Source organism: Mus pahari, chromosome 19 (assembly GCF_900095145.1).
Source record: "Mus pahari chromosome 19, PAHARI_EIJ_v1.1, whole genome shotgun sequence".
Lineage (NCBI taxonomy): Eukaryota > Metazoa > Chordata > Mammalia > Rodentia > Muridae > Mus > Mus pahari.
Window position 1 is genome coordinate 34,451,427 of NC_034608.1, and position 20,641 is coordinate 34,472,067.

Below are 20,641 nucleotides of genomic sequence, written 5' to 3' on the forward strand. Positions count from 1 at the left end.
CTTCTCTTCTCTTCTCTTCTCTTCTCTTCTCTTCTCTTCTCTTCTCTTCTCTTCTCTTCTCTTCTCTTCTCTTCTCCTCTTCTTTCTTTCCCTTCCAATCACTTCCTTTTCCTTTATCCCCTCCCCTTTCTCTCTCTCCTTTCCCCACCCTCTCTGCTCCTCTTCTCAATACCCTTCCTGCTCCTGTCCTCTTCACTCCCTGTTCTTCCACTCTTCTCTTACCACACACACTTCTGTTTCTTCCAGTTTCTATGGAAACATTTTTTACACTCATAACTTAAACAACATGCTCCCACATTGCTGATGCAGAAATGGCCATAGGGGTGATGGCTTCCTACAACATGAGGGCATTTATTTTGTGAGGAATGTTTACAATGAAATTCATGATTTATAATGACATCCTATTCCATACAAAATTTGCTTAAGATATAGAAGGACTGTTAAACAAGAGCAAAACAGATTTTTTTGTTGATCATTCATTGGAAATACATCTTGAAACACCTAGAAAACCATACTGGATACCCATAGACAGATTAGCTCATGCTGCTTTTGTTTTGTTTTGTTTGTTTGTTGTTTTTTGTTTTTTTAAAAACAACCAATAAACATTAGTACAGATGTGAGTTGAGAAATATGAAAACACTATGTTTCTAATTTGGGGTGTGCATGTGTATATGTGTTTGTGTGCACATGTGTGTGCATGCATGAATGTGTGTATATGTACATGTATATGTATATGTATATGCCTGTGTGCCCATGCATGTGTGTGCATGTGTGTGTTTTGGTAGGATTACAGTCATGAGTTTTATCCTCACATTGCCTAAAGCAAGGCTGGTCCAGGAATTCCCACAGAGCTGGGAGGTGGGAAAGCACACACGGGATGCCCCGAGAGCAGTAAGGTCAGTCTTGCAAGGATGCACTGCTATTGGTGCTGATCGGGCTTGTGTATACACAGCTGCATCCACTGTCAGAGCTGTATCTCAGCCTGGCCTCAACCTCACATCACAAGGAGAAGACGGATCAGTGGACAGTTTTTGAGAGGAGTGGTGCATTTTGACTTTATTCTACTTCTCAGCTGAAACATAGTGCTGATATTTGACCTAAATATGATGCAAACATATTTATTTTCAGCACGTGGTCTTTGTGAAGAGGTGACAGTGAATGTGTGCCTTGGTGAGTGAAGGCAGGTGACTTGCTTTTATAGTCATCACTATAAAACTATGCATTGTTCACATTCCCATGTGTTTCCATGTGAATCCTGCTTTGTGTCAGGTGTCTGCATGTACATCTTCCTTCCGAGAAGGTGTCACAAACCAGACACAAAAAGATACAAGAGATAAAATACCTTAACTCTTAAATGTTATTTGTTTGTAATGTATATGTATAAATATACGTAAATATATTGCATGTGTGTAGATATTTGCCATATAAATGGGATACACAAAGAGTTCAAGAGTGTAGTATGTCAGATACTCTGTAGCTTGACTTACTGACAGCTGTGAACAATCAGATGTGGGGCTGGGAACTGAACTCCAGTCCTTTGCAAGAGCAGGAAGTGCTCTTAACCACTGAGCCATCTCCTCAGATGGCTCACCAGATGTGTCTGTATTGATGTGTTCATGAGTGCAAGTATGAATGTATGTATATATACACATGCATACACACACATACATATGTAGCACAACTAAGTTTTAATTAATTAATTGGCAATCATTTGGCTTCCAAAGTTAGAACTTATTATCATTCATTTTTTAATGGAAAATATTCCTAACCATACATGTCCAAATGTTCGTATATATAAGATGCAGGGAAAAGCATTTAGAATGCCTGTGCATCTGAGTAGCAGAGGTTCTGGGCAGAGACTCGATGGTGGAGGAGGAGAGGAGTCAGGATTAGGTTAAAGAGGATGCGAATATTCCATTTGTGCATTTATAGAACAGCATGTATGTGTAATATATAGCTATCACTGAAAGGTAAGCAATTTATTTTTGAGAAAAAGACTTAATATAATAACAGCCATAAATCTCATGCCCCACACAGCCATTGCTCCATTGAGGCTGCAGCTAGTTCCTGCCAGCCTTCCTCTTCACTCAGGTTTCCTGTGAAGGATGTTCAGTGGGGTCTGGGTTTTGGTTGACTCTTGTTAAGAGCCCACTCCTCTGAGGCAGCCCCCTGATAAATACCGAAAGTAGATTTATATAACGATGGCTATCGCATGATACTTTCACAGCCTCAGAAGCTGAAACACAAAGCCAAGCTAGGAAGAAAACAGCCTGGTCTGCTGAGCACACTGAATCTACCACGGCCTACTGACAGTTAAGTGTTCATGGCAATTGCTTGCCATTCACGAAGCTCAGCTGGGGTTTAATTCCTTGCAACCTCTGATCTAATGTTCGCCACCCTGGAAAACCCATCTGCATGAACTCAGAGACCAGAGTGTTCTGCACAGCACCCTGGCAATGGACACCACTCATCACTCATGAAACTGCTTCAAGAAAACACCCTGAATTACTTACAGCCCATCTGTATATTTTCTAATAAATAAAAATTAAAATATATAATATTACTCATATATATAATATTATAATAGAGTATATTAATGCATTGCATACTAACAGACTACATTTCATCATTTAATGATTACATCATTTTACTTTGTAATAGGCAATCAATATCATTAGGGAACCTAAGGCAATCTCCCACCTTCCAGAACATTCTCTAGGAGACAATTGAAAGTCAGATTCTCCTTGTAATCGGCCTATTTGTCTTAACACTTGAAGGCAAGTGCATGTACATGGGGGTACAGTGTCTTTCCGTGGATGTCAGCCACAGTTCACTTACTCTCATAGTGGATGAGGAAGCCAACACTAGCCCGGCTGCTATCGGTGGTAAACAGCAGGTACATGTAGTTGCCTGTACTGATGAGGAACTGTGGTGCCTGGGTACCGTGGTACTCTCCTATTAGTGGGGATGAGCTGGTTGGCCCATCCCGTACTTCCAGGGTATCATAATTGACTTCCGTCTGGAACCTAGGAAAAAGCCATGCAGAGTCATGTCAGCTTCCACACCTGTCCAACTGTGTCACATCTAATACAAACTTCAAGTGAAAAAGGTGATTGGAATATGTATGTATATGTTGTTCTGTTTCCTAGAATCACATTGTGAACCATCTACCATATCTACTTTCTATCTATAAAACATCAAGCTATAAAAAAAAAAGTCATGATCATCCCCAGAAAGAAAAATATTGCAAACTATGTAAGTTTTTGTATACAGGTAGATAATAGAGGACAGCAAAAATGGATGGTGGCCAGATGATATGTGAATGAGAAATGATAAACAGATTATGTGCATATATGTTTTATATACATTATATATAATAAATATGATTCAGGTAACTAGATGATTTATACATAGATACATAGATGATAGGTAGATAATAAGTGAGAAGTGATGGGTAGACATAGAATAGACGGGTAGGTGACAAATTAAGAGAGACTGGGGATGTACTAATACTATATAACCTTCAGTAATGAAACAAGACCTGATTATGCATCTTGTGCTAATTTTACAATCCTCTGTTTAATATACTACAGACATCATGAAGTTGACATACTGAGGAGGAACGCTCCCGTTAGGAATGAAGGTCTTCACAGCATACGATATTTAAATATTTTTCCTGAAAACCACACTGTGCTTTTTTTATTCACACCAGCCCTTGAGGGACCCACGCTGAGCAAGCTGCTACTTCACAAACTCAATGATGCCATAACGATTTGGGAAAGCCAGAACGGCTTCCAGATAGTGTTTAACTCAGCTTGTACTTCCAGTGAATCCAGACTGCAATTATATTTATATAAAGCCGAGCCACCCAGATCCCCTCGGTGCCATGATGGCACCATTCTGCGCATGGAGATAATTTCTTAAATAGACCCATCTCACCCTCCAAGAGCTAACTTGGTTTCTAAGCGACTCTTTTGGCTCTGAGGGAATATCTCAGCGTTGCCTGACTCTGACTCACTCGGTAACCAAGCCAAATGTATCTCTGAAGCTGGGCTACCATTCCCATGCTGGGCTCAGACTACTGCTAGGAAGAGAAGAGAGCCAGGGAACCAGCTCAGTTCATTTGCACATCTCCACAACAGCAAAAGGATGCTCAGCCTCATTTAACAACCCTGCCCTGTTCATCACCAATGTGGATGTTCTTCTGCAAAGGCAGAATAATGTTATGTTTTCTGAGCAAACAAGGCTGCTACACTGAGCTCTGTTCTCCTATACAGAGAAATTCAAACAACGTGTCTCAGATGGCTGGACTAGAACAGCACATGAGGATGGTGGACTCAGGCCTGGTGGCGACTGCTTTGACTTTATTAGTTTTAACACCTGCTCTAAAGATGCTGCGATGTAGCAGATATTTGAGTTTAAATTCCAGAGATCTACATGAGCATGGAGTTTTACATTTGGAACTTGAATATTCATAAAAAAAAAAAAAAAACTCTTTCAAGCCATCTTTAGCTAGGTCAGAAAGGGCTGATATAAACACGATGAAAACTATAAACTTTCATTGCTTATCATGACTTGGCAGCCTGGCATTTTTTTTATATGACCAAGCCATTTGTGGAGAATCCAAACCTTATTTGCACAGACTTAATATCAGTTATGAAGCAAGAATAAACTAAAACAGTGTCATGCAGTTCAGCTTTGAAGAGCTAAGCACTGACTGCATCTAGGTTTAATATCTAAATTTTCGAGGAATATTAGCCACTCAAATAGAATTACCACAATATTAAACCAAAAACGATACTGAAAATATCACACTAAGAAAATTTTGACACGAATTTTCCTTCAAGCAACTGAAACTTGATGGTCAAATGAGACCATGAAATTAATACTTTTACTAAATGATATAAATCTGACCCATGACTGGGATCACAAGGTGCTTAAATTCAGTTTTCCCCCAATAACTGAAGTGTAAGGATTTATAGGAAATCAAATTTCACATATTGAACACTTATTGTTATTTTTAATGATTAAGGCTACTTGTAGGGTGACTCACCAACAGATATAAACCATTACCCCTTTAAGGAAGGGTTATCCTACTAAAAAGTAGGGTCATCCAACAGAGATGTGGGTAAATATGAATAGAAATCTAATTAGTAATGATAGTTCAACTACCTCTTTAAGACTTTATATTCCTGATATTTTGATTTGTTGGAAAAACAAAGAAAAGAAGTTACACATATTGAGACAGATGTTAGGAGTATTACAACTTGGAATATACATTGTCAAGTCACTCAAGGAACTGAACCTGCTAAGCAAAGATGTCTCTTTAGCTTTCAAGTACAGGGTATTTGTTCAATACACACATACACAACCTACATTCACATATCTATATATCTATCCCTATCTCTATCTATCTATCTATCTGTCTATCTATCTATCTATCTATCTATCTATCTATCTATCTATCTATCTATCTATCTATCTATCTATCTACCTATCTATCTATCCATCTGTATTTCAAACATGAAATTCATTTCAATATTTGAGCACCTCATGCTGGAGTCCAAACAGTGTCCTTACTTTTGCAGATTAAAAACACATGTTCAAATTGCTAAACCATACAACTGTGTCCCAGTTATAGTAGTCCATGGACACTGGGAAGGCTCTTAATCTGCTACAGTAACTCTGCTGCTGACTCTGCAATGTTTTGCTGCCTCCAGGTGCTAGTAGCCTGCCCAGAGCTGGAGAATTCATTTCTGTGTGTTCTTGGAGGATGAAGAAGGGTCCAGCAGAGTGAGAAGCTGATTCCACATAGCAAGCTCCCAGTTCCAAATCCAGACTCTAGATAAGAGCAGGAAAATGACCATCCGGGTTGCTTCTCCATGATCTGATCGCAGATCTGAGACATCATTGTGCCGCCTGGAGAGCAGGACTTTGAGAACAGCATGGGCATATTCTCACACCCTGGTCTTTGTTCCATGATCTTTCATGGGGACTGAAGGGTGTTCATGCTTTAAGCTCTATTTACTTAACAAAGGAAGTATAGCTGCGACTGGGTACAAAAGCAATGGTTTTGATCTTACCTGTCGAATGTTATTTTGATGGAATGTCCTGGTTTTGCTTCAATGACCCATTCGCAATTTAAAGAATCTTTGTAGTATCCTGGCCATCCTGGAGGTAATATGACCCCACTGGAAGCCGTCAGGTGCCCACCACATGGAGCTGGAAGAGGACATACACATCTGTCAAGAAAAAAGTCAAATCTAGGAAGGCACACCACAGCAGCCTCTCACTAGGGGTGGACATTGTACGGTCATTGGTGGAAATCAATGTTGACATCAAACAAAACTGATTCCTCAGGAAGCCATGAGAGCTGAAGTCAACAGGTATATCCCACCTTTTTGCTTGGCTTTTTTTTTCCTCAGTATGGTTTTCTACTACAACACCCTGGATATATGTAAGGTATCTGTGTAAAACAAGTTTCAGGGGTGATATTTTCCAATCACCTTCACTCTGCTGAGGTGCATACAACCATCATCCACATCCCACTCAAGCATCTGCACATCTACTTTTAAACCATCTCAAGTCTAAAATGGAACATTCTGAGATGGTGTGTGACTGTACAGTTTCATGCTAAGGTATGCTCATTGTTATAATTACTTGCAGATGGCGTATAACTGTGGGTGAATGTTACAAATCACAATCAGTGCTGTCTAATTTATTAAGCCTCGTGCTGGTTCTTTTAAGGACTTTTGTGACACAATGACCCGTTATATAGAAAAGGGAATTTGGGGAATGCAGGTTAAGATTAGAAATCCTTATGGTCTGAAAGAGTGCCTAGATATTTTCTTAGGTAATTTGTTTACACATCCTACTTTTTGGGAGGTTCTTATTGATAGTTTATATTTTTGTGGGAAAAGTCATCAATTTCCTAAGGACTTTAAACTTTATTATTTAGCTTTATTATTTTTTTTTAATTTTATCATCCCGGAGTTCATGTTTCTATGTACAAATATTTTTTCCCGCACTACCTGGGACTTTCTCCAATGCCCCTGAGTCACAGTGAAAGGTGCAGGGGAGAGGCTGAAGCAATGCACAGAGAAGACGGCTTAGACGCCACATGGTTTACAAGTGTGATGTTCTTGGCATTTGGGGACGTGCCAGAATGCCCATCTGTCTGAAGTCAAATCGTTACTTCAGTAACATTCCTCTCTTGTGAACCTGCCACTGTTATTTCCCCTGTCCACTGTTCCTTTATTAGAACTGCCGGGGCTTCTTCTTGGTGACACCCACAAGGATCTCCCTCATGCTCACACTGAATTGCTTTTCGTGTTGACTTTTATTAGCTTAACCCTCGTATTGGTTTTTGTCTTTATCTTAACTTACTAATCTGAGTAGTAATTTTCCAGAATTTTTATCGTTCAGTCCTTCCTTGGAGGCCTGCGAATATTACACTTTGAGCATAGCTTTGGTGTGTTGCCTCAAATCTGGGCAGCCCCGGTCACATCTAGGTATCCTCTCTCAAGTCTGGGTATTCCCTTTGATGCCTGCATATGTTTGCTTACGTCTAGGTAAGATCCCTCACATCCCAGTGTACAATCACGTATCTGCGTGTGCTCCCCTACATCTGGGTGTGTGGCCTTCTCTGTGTGTGGCCCACATTCTTACGAACTGAAAGATTTTTGCTGTGCATGGTTCTGGATGGGCTGAGACCTGAAGTCCAGATTTCTCATGAGTCACAATCAAATTAGAGGGCCCCTTTCCATTTTGTATAGATATATATATATATTTGTATAGTTTCACTCTTAATACTACTTGTGGCTCTTTAATTCAAATATAAAAATGCGTGACTTACTTTCATTTTAACTTGTTTGCCTTTGCTTTGTAGCTAACAAGGTGGGTGGCTTTACTAGTTCATCCTGGAGAAACACAAGGAACAGGAGTGCTCTATGAGACTGAAGGGACTGTTGTGTGAGGCACATGAGAGACTGTCTATTCTGTAAGGGGAATGAGAGGCTACACTTTCTTTAAAGAAAGGGAGAGACTGCGTATTCTGTAAGGAGCATGAGAGGCTGTGCATTCTGTAAGGGGGTGGGAGACAACATGTTCTGTAAGGGGAGGGAGAGGCTTGCGGTCCACGGTCTATAAGGGGTGTGCCATTCTCCTCATTCCTCTTAGGCAGTATGTGCTGACCTTGCTCACTTCCTCCTTTCTTCTCTCCTGATTCACATCCATCTGAAAGTTGGGCTTTATTCCATTTCAGCACATGCATCTATTGGTAACTCTATTCAACTATTATCCTAGTATTCACCTGCCCTGCCAGGGACTCATTTGTAAACAGTAATTGGGTTTCCTGGAATAGGAAAACTTGCAGACTCTGTCACCCCAGCTAGAGTTTGCATTTTGCTTTGTGGCTTTGGGCCTGGCTCTTCCCAAAGAAGGAAGAACTCTCCACCAACTTTTAATGTGACTGACAGCTTTCCCCTGACCAGACTTCTCATCCCTGATCCAGTCCATTTACTCTCCTTGTCCTCAGGCAAATGCTCACCTTGCAGCTTACAATACATCCCTATACAATCTATTGCCCACGGAGGCACAAGATAATTGTGGGTAGAGGCTAAAGCCTTGTTATCTTGAGCATCATTGTCAATAAATCACTCATGCTTCCAAGTTACCGGAAATGCTGGGCTAGACCAGTGTCTGCAAACAGGCTCGCCCTGTCATCAACCTGAGAGCCTGAAAGGGTAAATTTACGTATTTCTGGAGGATTAAAAACTGCCATGCCTCAACATTTTATAAAATGTGGCATACAAAATTGACATGGTATGTGTTTGGTACATCGAAATTCTTATTGTGGTAAATTTTGTTTTGTTTTCTACGCCTTTGTGTTATCCATTTATGCCTGAAGGTGGTATCCATAGCTTACCAACAAAGTAGACAATTCATGGAATTAGCTGGAACAAATGTTATGCAATTCACCAGATGCCAAAGAAACAAAGGCCAGGACCTGGTTAGACACATTCGGCCCCTGAGCCTACACATGCTCAAACACATGGACCTACACACATGTTCAGGCATGTATGCCCACATACAGGCAGTGGAGTTGGTAGGCTTAAGAAGAGGAGTACACAAGGTTGCAAGGGAAAAGTGGTAGGTTGGGAATAAACCTATAGGAAAGGGAATGAGAGTGGATTTGATGAAAATTTACTACATGCATAGATAAAATTCTCAAACAATATTTTTTTTTGAATGTTTAAAGGAATAACCCTAGAAGTGGAACTGAGACAGGATAAATGCACCCTGACTAGACACATCCACTACTGAAATATCAAAGAACAACTATGGAGGTAGGGTGGGGACAGGGCTAGGCCACTGTGTCATTGGGTGCCGCTCAGCAGCTTAATCTGTATAATGAGTCAAACTCAGCTTAGTTCCCCTGCTGTCACAGGACTGGTGACACTATGCCCTGCTTATTTCTGTTCTGCAGATTGACAGAGTTGGATAGGAAAGAGCTCTTCAGTTTACACATCCCTGTTTTATTTACTTATTTAAAAAGAATCACGTTAACATTAGAAAAACAGGAGAAATAGAGAGCAAAGGAAAATAGTTCCTTATAATTCTAATTATCCAATGCCTCTTAAGGCATTTGAACTTTTCCTTAACATGAGCTACTACTTAATTAGATGTTTCCAGTTGTGGTACACCATGAATCTTTATATATGTCCGTGTGGTATTTAAGGGGCAAGGTCACACTTTAACTGGTTTTATTAGCACCCACTTTTTTGTGTGATCGGCTCTCTCACATGATAAGGTTTCAGTAATGTTATGTTGATCTTACAAAGTTTGAAGTGGTGGCTGAGCCCTGGCATTTGGATACAAGTTAATTAAACAAACAAGCCTCATGGTTTGAGCTTTCCTTGTTTCTAAGTCTTTGTTATTATATTTGTGCACACAACATTCTTCAGAAACACCATTTATTGTTGTTAGACTATTTTGTGGTATCATTATATTACTCTAAGAATACAGATCATGGACCCAAAAGACAAAAGGAATTGTAGATCTCAGTCTAAATTCACTCTGAGTTGCTGTCATCATCTATCCTGGATATCACAGCCAGGAGACACCAGGGTTTCCCCCTCAGACTTGACAGTAATCTACCTTACTAACACTTTTAACCCTTTGCTGATCATGACATATTGATTTTGCTTTTGAATTTCTATTTCTTGGCTGTTTACACAAGATAGCCCTACAAAGAAAGCATTTCTTAACTCTTTGTGAGTGGAGGGTGGTGACCACAAAGATGTTAGCATACTCTGATACAAGACATTCGGAAAACAATCAATATTCACAGGCTGCATCTTTATCCTTATCACTGTTTCCCTCTGGCTTCATTACAGAGGTAATGAAGAAACAGCAAGAAGAAAATTAGCTCATATTTCTGTAAGCTGTGATAATAATTCCCAAATAATCAATTAAAATCATACCACTTATCTGGTCAATTCCCTTGTCCACAGGACTTGGCATTGACTCATATTTGGAGATGGTGTTGTGAGATGTTATGTGAAACTTAAACAGAAGAGATGCCCTGGTCATGTGTGAATGTGTCTTATCAAGGGAATGAACAGGAAAACAGACACATAGGAAAACAGCAGGTGGATGTAAAGCTACAAGCTAACTGATGGTCTGCAAGCCAAGGGTAACTCAGAACATCAATAGCCACAGGAGCCTAGGTTGGGAGGCACCAGGAAACACTCCTTCTCACAACTTCCAGAACGACCCACACCCATCAAAGTCCTGGTCTTAGACATCCAAGTTACAGTCTTGGAAGAAAGAATTCCCACATTTGAGCCATTTTTTCTGGGTTAAGGGACCCTGGGAAGGTAACAGAGTCTACTTGCTGTCTTTCTGGAGGACTGGGTCACATGCTCACCTTCACAGCGAGGGACAGTAGAGCTCCAGACCACATTTCCATCTTGCAAGATGCACGTGATGGACTCAGAACCCTGAGTCTTCACAAAGCCATCATCACAGTGGAAGGACACAGAACTTCCCAGCAGAAACCTGTCTCCAAAACGCCGTCCATTCACAGGAATCCCAGGGTCATGGCACTCGTTCTGACCAAATGCTGTATCATGAAAAAGAAATGTCAGTAAGATAAAGATGATTGAATACTAATTTCATGTCCTGAAAAGGAAGGACACATCATATTTATAAAACAATATTGTCATCCATAGGTAAATTCCACAAATCAATTAGATATTAGTATAAGTGAGTAGGAGGGGGGAGAGGTCATAGCACAATGATAAACAAGGCTTTCGTCTATCTTCTCCACAGCATGTTGAAGGGAGAACTCACTTTCACTGTGTTCCAAGAAGAGGGGAAGAGCTCAACCCGGTGGTAAGCAGAGCGATCAGAAGGGCTCTGACCTGTGTGAGCCCTGCTTGTAGCCTAGCCTTGTGATCTGGGGAAGAAATCCTATCATCTAGACCTGTCTTCTTTTGTTTACACCATGAAGAATATTAAGCTTATATCCTTTAATTGTTAACACCAATAAAAATAGATAAGGTCAAATTCTATACACTCACCAGTCCAGTATTATGGATATTAGTCCTAAGAGCTCTCACTTTCCTTTATTATTTCAAATGTTTTTCAAAAGAGGAAACTGAAGCGAAGGGAAGTTAGCTGCCAGATTGACACTGACAAGGTATCACCAGGTACCACTACTCTTATCCCTAGGATTTGATATCTGATACATCCGTGTGTTTTTACCACCCTGTATCCTTTAGAGCATCTATTTTTAGGTGGATGTGTTGCTGGATGGATAGAAGGATGAATGAATTGAAGGTCAGGTAGAAACAATGACTGTTGAATAAATGAGTGGATAAAGGGATAGATATTAAAGATGGATGGATAGATAATGAAGGATGAATGGATACTGAAGAATAGATTGAGACATGAATGGGTAGTGAAGGGTCTGTAGGCAACAAAAGAGGTATGTATACATGGATGGATATGAAGAATAGTGAATGGATAAATAGGTAAATAGATGAAAGGATGTGAATAGATGTAAGGATGGTGAACAGGTGGATGGAAGGAAAGATATATGAATGAATGAATGAATGAATGAATGGATGGATGGATAGATTTATGCATGGATGAATAGATAATGAATAATAAATGGATGGGAAATGATGGACAGATGAATGGATAATTGAATGGACAGATGACTCAATGGACAGATGGCTGGCTGATAATAGTGGATGGATGAATAGGCAGATAATAGTGGATGGATGGATGGATGGATGGATGGATGGATGGATATCTGCATGGGAAATGAATAATAAATGGATTAGTGGACTGATGGCACATGAAAGAGAGGGAGAGAGGGGGAGGGGAAGAAGGAGAGGGAGGGGAAAGGAAGAGGGAGAAGGAGAGAGAGAGAATATCTATGTGAGAATTCTACTCGAGTCCTCTAAGGCACAGCCCTCATAGAACAATGCCTTTTTATTCATAAGGAAGATATATAATTTTGTTATTTTTATAGTGCCAAGGTATCAGTCCTGAGTTCTTAGTTCATATACATGGGAACATGTTGGGGTATGGAAGAGGAACTTGTGTGGCCCACTCACTGGTATATGTGATGTTGAAACCTCTGCCCGTAGTGGAGTGATCAGACTGAAACTCCAGGCGTACTACGTGTCCACTGCTGGCCAGCTGTGCAGGCACCTCATTGCCAGAGAAAGTTCCGAGGACTGTGATGTCAGAAATCCCATCGTCTTTGACGGCCAGGAAGTCAAACTGCGGCTCCACATCGAAATCATTGAAGATGAGGTGAATCCGGCTCCCGGGCTCAGATATAATCAACCACACACAATTCATATTGTTGCCATACTCCTCGGGATAGTTCGGCGAGAGGATGATCCCAGAGGGTGCCGTGAAGTTGAAGAAACACGAAACTGCAGGCACATGGGGATGTTTTCAGATAGTTTTGCCCAGCCACAAAGCACTGTCATATGAACTCAGCTGCAGAGAACTTGGGATGCCCACCCTACAAGCAGGGGCTCACAATACAGCTACTCTGAGCTCTGTGTGCTGGAGCCCAGGTGTTCTCCTTCACAACTGTAAGAGCAGCTAGAACCTATTAATACTTGAGTATTATTTTTTCCTAAAAACAATTCTATCAGATTGGCTTTAAAAATGCTGTGGAAAATATTTATTTATAAGTGAAAACATTTTTTTTTTTATTTTGTGTGAGTGTGTGTAATATCTAAAGTTTGATGGCTGAGACATTTTGCTTGATTCTCTACCTGAATTATGAATGGCCACCATTATCTGGCTCATACAACCAGCTCATCTCCAGGTACTGCCTAAGTTAATCGCGTCCATGTGAGTTCTTGGTAGAGATGGTGGTAGATGTCTTATTCTTTTCCTAATGAAGAATTATTGAATTTGTTCTGTGGAGTACACAATGGATGGAGCCACTAGAATAATCCATCTATGGTTTGGAATTAGTTGGTGGTAAATAGAAAAGAATATAATGATATTAATGTTGGGTCATTATCTAATAAATAGATGTTTTGCTTTTCCTCTGAACAAAAAAAAAAAAAAAAAAAAAAAAAAAAAAAAAAAAGGAGGGGGAGGTCAGTATTTCTTATCAAGCAGCCAGAATTAAGGTGTTTGCAGCACGGTGAGGAAACAGGAAGCCCTGAGCTGCCACCAAGGTCAACTCTCTGACACACTTCCCTTCCTCCACATCTGATGCAAACCCCCACGGGTAGTACTCACACACACAGCTTGGCTTGTTGCCCGACCACTGGTTGTTCTTCTGGCAGGTAATCACTCTCTCTCCCACCAGCTCAAACGCTGCCTGGCACTCAAAGGTGAGCGTGTCTCCGTGCAAGAAGCTGCTGCCGGTCCGCTTCCCGTAGGCTGGGATGCCAGGGTCCCCACAGCCTCCCTTCTCGATTTCTGAGAAGAAGGAAATAAACAAGCCACAGAATACCCCTTAGAGAACATGGTAGACTGTACACTTTAATGGAGAAAACAGTGGTCTCCTTTTCTGCATCCAAACATTGTTTGTATAAAAAGTTTCAAAGAAATTCTCAGATCCTCTTATATTTTATTCAAGGTACATGACTGTGCAGAGGTGCTCAGCAGGAAAGCATCACAGACAGCAGATGTCAACTTCCCAGCCTTCTATCTGTCATTGCTAAGACTAAGATGCAAGCTCTAATTTGGGTGTGACCTATGCTTCTGGCTATGAACAAGGCAAGTAAGATCATTTGCAACCACTATATTGAAACCAGCCTAATCTATTCAAATATTCTTCCTCTTAACTGAGTATTAAAACATCCAGTGATGTAGAATGAACCTGTTTACAATCCTGGAAGGAAACCTGCAGTTGGGTCCCTTTCCTCAAAGCATCATCGCACTGAGGGAGAGTACAAACACACCAGACCTATAAAGAGTTTACAGACATTGCCTCAAATATCAAGAACCCAGTAGCTATCTGCTGAGAGATATTATTCATTTAGTAATTTGCAAAAGAGTCTTGAGAGTCAGCTGCTCGTGAGCCTCTCATGCTAAGGGCCAGGAGGTGTCTGTCTCTCCTGCCAAAGGTGCCCAGAGCCCTGTCTAGAGGCCAGTGCACAGATTCTTTGAAGAACCCATGTCTACCATACCCTCTGCCAATCACCAACATAGTCTAGCCACTATGTAAGTCAGGACTATAGAACTCCAACCTCAACAATGAGTAGCTTCCTTCTGAGGGGACTTGGTGAGGAGAGTTTTCATTGATACTTTACGCAGAACTGTGCGAAATGCCCCCAATTAGTGACCTAATGGACACGTATTCCAGATTTTTTTATTTTTTTACTTGTAGACTGTGTCACTCAAGAGAACATCTCTGCTGTAGCTCCATGGGAGTGTTTGAAGAAATCAAGAGACTAGAAGGAGAAGGTGACTGTGCAGATTAACATAGCACCAAACCTCTGTTTCTAGAGACGGAGACAAGCCTCTCTTCACATGGATGGAGTCAAGTATCCTTACAAACGGACTTTAACAAGCTGGGGATGACTTGGGTTATGCTCTCTTGGAAATACAGTTCACACTTGAATAAAAGGATTCAAATCCTCACAGAAAACAAATGCTATAAGTGTATCCTTCCCTGGAAATATGATCACAGTGGCAAACCATCAGGTAGATTAGAGCACTTTCTACAATTTTTTGAGATGGCTGTCCTGCCTCCTGGAAATGTCTGTGCCCAAGTCTCTTGGTGTCTCCATGGTAATCTATTGATGTATCTTTTAACTATCACCTTTAGAAATGCTAAAATTATTTCCCACTTTCAATTTTCACCTCACGTTTTCCTGACCTATTCAAAGTATTTATTTTTGAGCATTTCAGTAGTTTTTCTATAAATATGTTTCTTAGAATGACATTAACAGCTTAACATTTACCCTACTAAATTTTAGTTTCATTTGATACTTTACACTGTGTCCATACACGCTCGCATATTAAAACAGCAATGGAGTTCCCTACCCTCTGAGTGTGGGTGAGCAGTTTTGAAACTGTTTGGTATAACTGTTCTCAGTCACAAGTAAATCATAACACTGAGCTGACAACTGAGCTTGTCCTTGCAGCTGAGCTGACAACTGAGCTTGTCCTTGCAGGTTCTTCTTTCTTCTCACCTTAGGTAGAACATGGGGAGAGCAATATGTTTGCAGAAACGCGATGGTGCCCTCAGACAGAATTCTAGAAAGCCTATAAGAGGAAGTATAAAAACAGCAGTCCAAGGGACCTGGCAAGGCAATCCTCCAAGAAATGCTATTCAAATATTATGATAAGCTCTGTTAATTAGTAGATTAGACAGGTTTGGATCTACAAAATGCAAGCATAACTAAGTAAACCCACACCCCCAATCAACCAAGCCATGATTATTACTTTGATACAACACTACAGGGCATTCAGCATCTATGTAAGTCTGGTCACCAATGGGAACTAGTACTACCCACTCTGCCTTACGGTATCAGTACCTGCCCTGAACTCAGCACTTCTCAGCCCTTGTCAGGTAGATGAAATACTGGTGACATCTGCATCTACCCCGTGTTCTTTATCAATATGATCACACCATGTCCTCACTGGTTTAGACTCATCCCTTCTCCTTCTCCTTGACCCTATGGATGTCCCTGACTGTCTCAAGCTGGGCACCTACGCCTGCCTACTTGCTGGTGCCTCTTGATTCGATCCGAGACATGTTTTCTAACTTAGAAATCAGTACTGTGGCTTCTCCATGTGATGATTTCCATGATGTCCAGCTAGAGGCGAGAGAAGGTAGCTGAACATTACAGATCCATCTGGTACAAACATCCGCCTTCCTTTCTGTCCAAATGCTACTTCTCTCTGTGATCTGAAGTCTCCCCCCGTCCCCAAATCCCACATGGGCACTGATGATCTGAATGGCTGACTAAAACTTCAGGATTATGAGGAATCTGAATTTCTGCAGCTGGCAATCCAAATTTATCTCACATTGTCTTTGGAGCCCTCAGTAGCCCCGTGGCACCCACCCCTGTATTTGAGCTAACATCATTGTGACGGTGGACCAAAACTTTTGGCACTTATCATTTCAGAAGCCAGGAACTTTCACCCACCCCGAAGCCTTCAGTGCTGTCACCTAGAACCTATGGCAGAGAGTCCTTGCTTTGCTCTAACTCACCCATATTAATTGATTTATTAGGATGTGACCTACAGAGAAACTGGATCATATTTGAAGCTACTGCCGCTCGTTTGGCTCAGAAGGAACCAGGAACGGTGCAGTGTTTGGGCACCCCCATTTGGATGACACTCTCCTTCCTAGTGATGGAGATTCACAGAAGCTAGATAACCCTCCTCTTTCTCTCTCCATCTATTTTTACTCCCCTCCATTCTTTCCCTTCTCTTTAGGGTTTGCAGACTGTTCTTTTATGAAGGTCTTGAAAGGTTTTAGAACTAAGAGGGATGCAGATAAGTCAGCTAAATTCATCCCTGTGAACCTGTCCTTTAACAGTACCAGGAGATGCACTCTCAGAATGATGGAAGAGACACACCCTTTCTGCCCTGAACACTCCACTAGGCATTTGCCATTGTCTGTGTATAAAGATTGTTGAGATGCTTGTACAGGCACAGCTATGTTCTTGCTAATATGTGGGCTGCATGTTTACTCTAACAAGATTCTAGTCCTTATAGAATGTTCTAGCCTATGACAAATATTTAGAATTAGTATTAATTTTTTATAAAGGAAGTTATTTATTTACTGTACATCCCACCCCAATCGGATTTTCCCTTCCCTCCTCTTCACTCAGTCCCTCCCTCTTGCCTACTCTCACCCCCATTCATCCCTCCTTCCCTTTTCCCCAGAAGGGGATGCTCCCATGGACATCAATCAGCTACAGCAAATCAAGCCACAGCAAGACTAGGCGCATCCTCTTCCACTGGCATGAGACAAGGCAGTCCAGTTGGGAGGGGATCTGAAAGCAGGCAGTGTAGTCAGGGACAGACCTTGCTCAGGCTTTAGGAGCTCCACGTGAAGGCCCAGCTGCACAACCGTTACCCAAAGGAAGTGGGAAGATGCAAGCGCTAGAAAGTGGAAGCTTCCATGGTCCCTTACCTTCCATGGGACCACAGGCAGTAATGGTGCTGTGAGCACAATCCATCCATTTCCCCAAGAATCTACCTTCCTAGGACATGTGAGCACTAGAATCTGGAACAGCTACTACTTTATAAATGAACATATGAATGAACCATTGATTCAGATGATCCCCTGACCTCTGATAACAAAGGTTTTGATGAACATGCAAAATGCACGTAGAATCCAGGGAGGAAGCTGAGGAGATTCCCAGTTATGGCCTCTGAGTCAGATGAAAGTGAAGATTTATGCACAGAGACCAAAGTTAGTTCCCTATCCACACACACACACACACACACACACACACACACACACACACACACACACACACGGAGAGAGAGAGAGAGAGAGAGAGAGAGAGAGAGAGAGAGAGAGAGAGAGAGAGAGTCTATAAATGCTGCCTTAAGCAAGTATATTGTATTTTTCTCACATAAAAAGAAGGCTGGCAGGGGGAGTGGGGTGAACTCAGAAATGTAGGTGGGAAGCTAATAATTGCCTCTTCCCCTTCCTGTGACATACAGCCTGAGAAGGTCACACCTTAGGCTGCAAAGGAGATGTCAAGCCTTTAAGTAGGCAGACAGTCAGTGTAAATGTTCCCCTCAGGGGCAACCTGGCTTGTCTCTTATCACCTCTATATTTACTTGGACAGAATTCTTAAAGAACAAAATAACCTTTAGCATTTTAGGATAATCTTAGGCTCACAGGAGCAATGAACAGAAAGCAGAGAATTCCCATCTCTGCCTGTCTGGACCCAAGGACAGCCTTGCTCCATTTGTGTCCCCCACCAGAGTTACTCACTTGTTAGTGTGGGAAGCCACATTCTATATTCTCATCACCCAGACCCACAAGCTGCCACAGGGCACGCACTTTGGGTCACCAATCTATGTGCTTTCACGACCACCACTGCAGCATCAAACTGATGTTTAAAGTGTATTCTAACTCTAAGAATCCCCTGCATCCAATCCCCTGCAGCCCCTGGCCTCTCCTCATCTCTAGCCCTGCCATGTTTTCATAACAGCCCCCTTTACCTTCTCAGAACATTGTGTTTTGAGAATTACATGGTCTTCACAGGGCTGAGTTACCCCAGTTTCCACATCCACCAAGCAATCAAATTGCTTGGCAGTGAAGGGTAAGTGCAGTAGATGTTTTCTTAATTGATTTTTGTGTAATCATATCTCCTCATTTACTTTGAGGCATTGGCCTGGAGGGCAACTGCTGGACCGAAGGGCAGGCCCTGAAGACATTGGTAGAAGAAGACCACTCATTTGAAGCTGACTATATGAAGGTATAATGACATGTCTCTAGCATCAAAGTTTCACAGGAAGCCAGTGCTCTGACCTGCCAGCATGGCTGGGCCTTTTGGGAACCCCAGTCTATTTCTTGTTTGCTGCGCTCATTCTGCAGGCTGGTGAGATGAGGGTCAACAGGAGATGGCTTTTGCAAACATGTCTTTCTTGAGTTCTTTTGTTCTCTTTATTGCTCCAAATTTCAAAACTATAAGGCTATATGTCAATGGTGGGACTTCCCTATTATGGCCAAGGCCATTTCCAGCATGTGCACCCAGATGAATACACACACTCCACTACCACCACCACAAAATGAACAAACAAAACAAAACATATCGCCAAAGGCTGTGGAGATTGCTTATTGTGCTAGCACAAGGACCTGAATTTGGATTCTAAAAACACACACTTAGCAAGCCACATGTTTTATTTTATGCTTGTATTTGCAGCACTGGGAATTTCCAGGCAACCAGACAAATCTAGTCAGTGAGCAGCAGGTCACTGAGAGACTTCTCCTCTAGAACCAATGCAGATAACTTCTGAAGAACACTCCCAGGTTGCCTTCTGTCCTCCACACACATATTTACAAGCAGACATGTGCCCCACATACACATATGCACAAAAGATGCCCAGACAACTGCACTGGCCCAAGAAATAGCAATGAAAAAATATACTTCCAACTTGTCTTGAAACCATCCTGAGTCTTTCTATGCCCATCCCTTCCTCTCTGAAGGCCATCCCTGGCTTGCCCTCCTCTCCCTTCCTCTGTTAAGGCCATCCCTGTCTTGCCTTCCTCTCCCTTCCTCTCTGAAGGCCATCCTGGCTTGCCCCTCCTCTTTAAAAGCTTGGGATCACAGTGACAGATCTTCCCAGCCCTGGAGAGAGCAAGGAGGGATTGGCCTTGCCAATACTTACTGACTTTATGTAGTCATACTTATAGCTTGTGTTTCCAAGTACAAGTAAATATATATATATTTCAGTGGAAGGGAAGGCTCTTACATAGGAATGGCTTCTAGTGTCCCAGGCATCTTCAACCACAGTAGCTCTGATACATTTGGTGATTTGTGTTTAGTTTTTGGAAAGAATGGAAATTAATGTATTATTCTTCTTAGAATAAGTTGGGAGATAATTCATGGGAAATAAAGACAAATGCTATTTTAGACAAATATCTATCAACATAACTGGAGGGATTTTGACACAGGCTGATAAAAACCCTGTATTTGAAGCAATAAAAACTCATGAGTCAGAGAAAAATAAATAAAAACAGCTGCCACTTCGTCATGTTGTCCTACTTCTGTAGACAAAAAAAAACAGCCAGGGCTAAGGCTCTCCTACGAGGAGAATGAGGTTTCCCAGGATCTCTGTAAGTGGTCAATCTGTAGTCCATTTGTGTTGTGATGGACCAAGGTCACTTTCAGATCCCAGGACAGAAAAGAGAAAGACGCATACTACAGATTCAAAAATATCAGTTTGGGGTTGAGAAAGAGGGTTGATAAGCTGCTTCCCACTCTTCCTGTTCTGGGCATAAGGAGGCACCAGCAGCCCTGGAGAGAGCTGTCCATGCTCCCTCCCACCATTGCTTTCTTAGGACTCCTTCCTCCAGGTTTGCTATAGTCATCCTCTCTCCTCTCTCCTCTCCTCACCTCTCTCCTCTCCTTGCCTCTCTCCCCTCTCCCCTCTCCCCTCTCCCCTCTCC

The 20,641-nt window shown here is 41.7% G+C and overlaps 1 protein-coding gene across 2 annotated transcripts in view; it reads right to left on the reverse strand.

Annotated features, from left to right (window-relative positions):
* Positions 1-20,641, reverse strand: part of Csmd1 (CUB and Sushi multiple domains 1) — a 1,532,231-nt gene that overhangs the window by 300,545 nt on the left and 1,211,045 nt on the right. For both annotated transcript variants that reach the window (XM_021218735.2, XM_029532138.1), the window contains 5 exons: positions 13,786-13,968; positions 12,630-12,956; positions 10,931-11,125; positions 6,084-6,222; positions 2,839-3,026 (listed from right to left, as the gene is read on the reverse strand). In XM_021218735.2, coding sequence (XP_021074394.1) covers positions 2,839-3,026; positions 6,084-6,222; positions 10,931-11,125; positions 12,630-12,956; positions 13,786-13,968 — 1,032 coding nt within the window. The remainder of the gene's footprint in view (positions 1-2,838; positions 3,027-6,083; positions 6,223-10,930; positions 11,126-12,629; positions 12,957-13,785; positions 13,969-20,641) is intronic.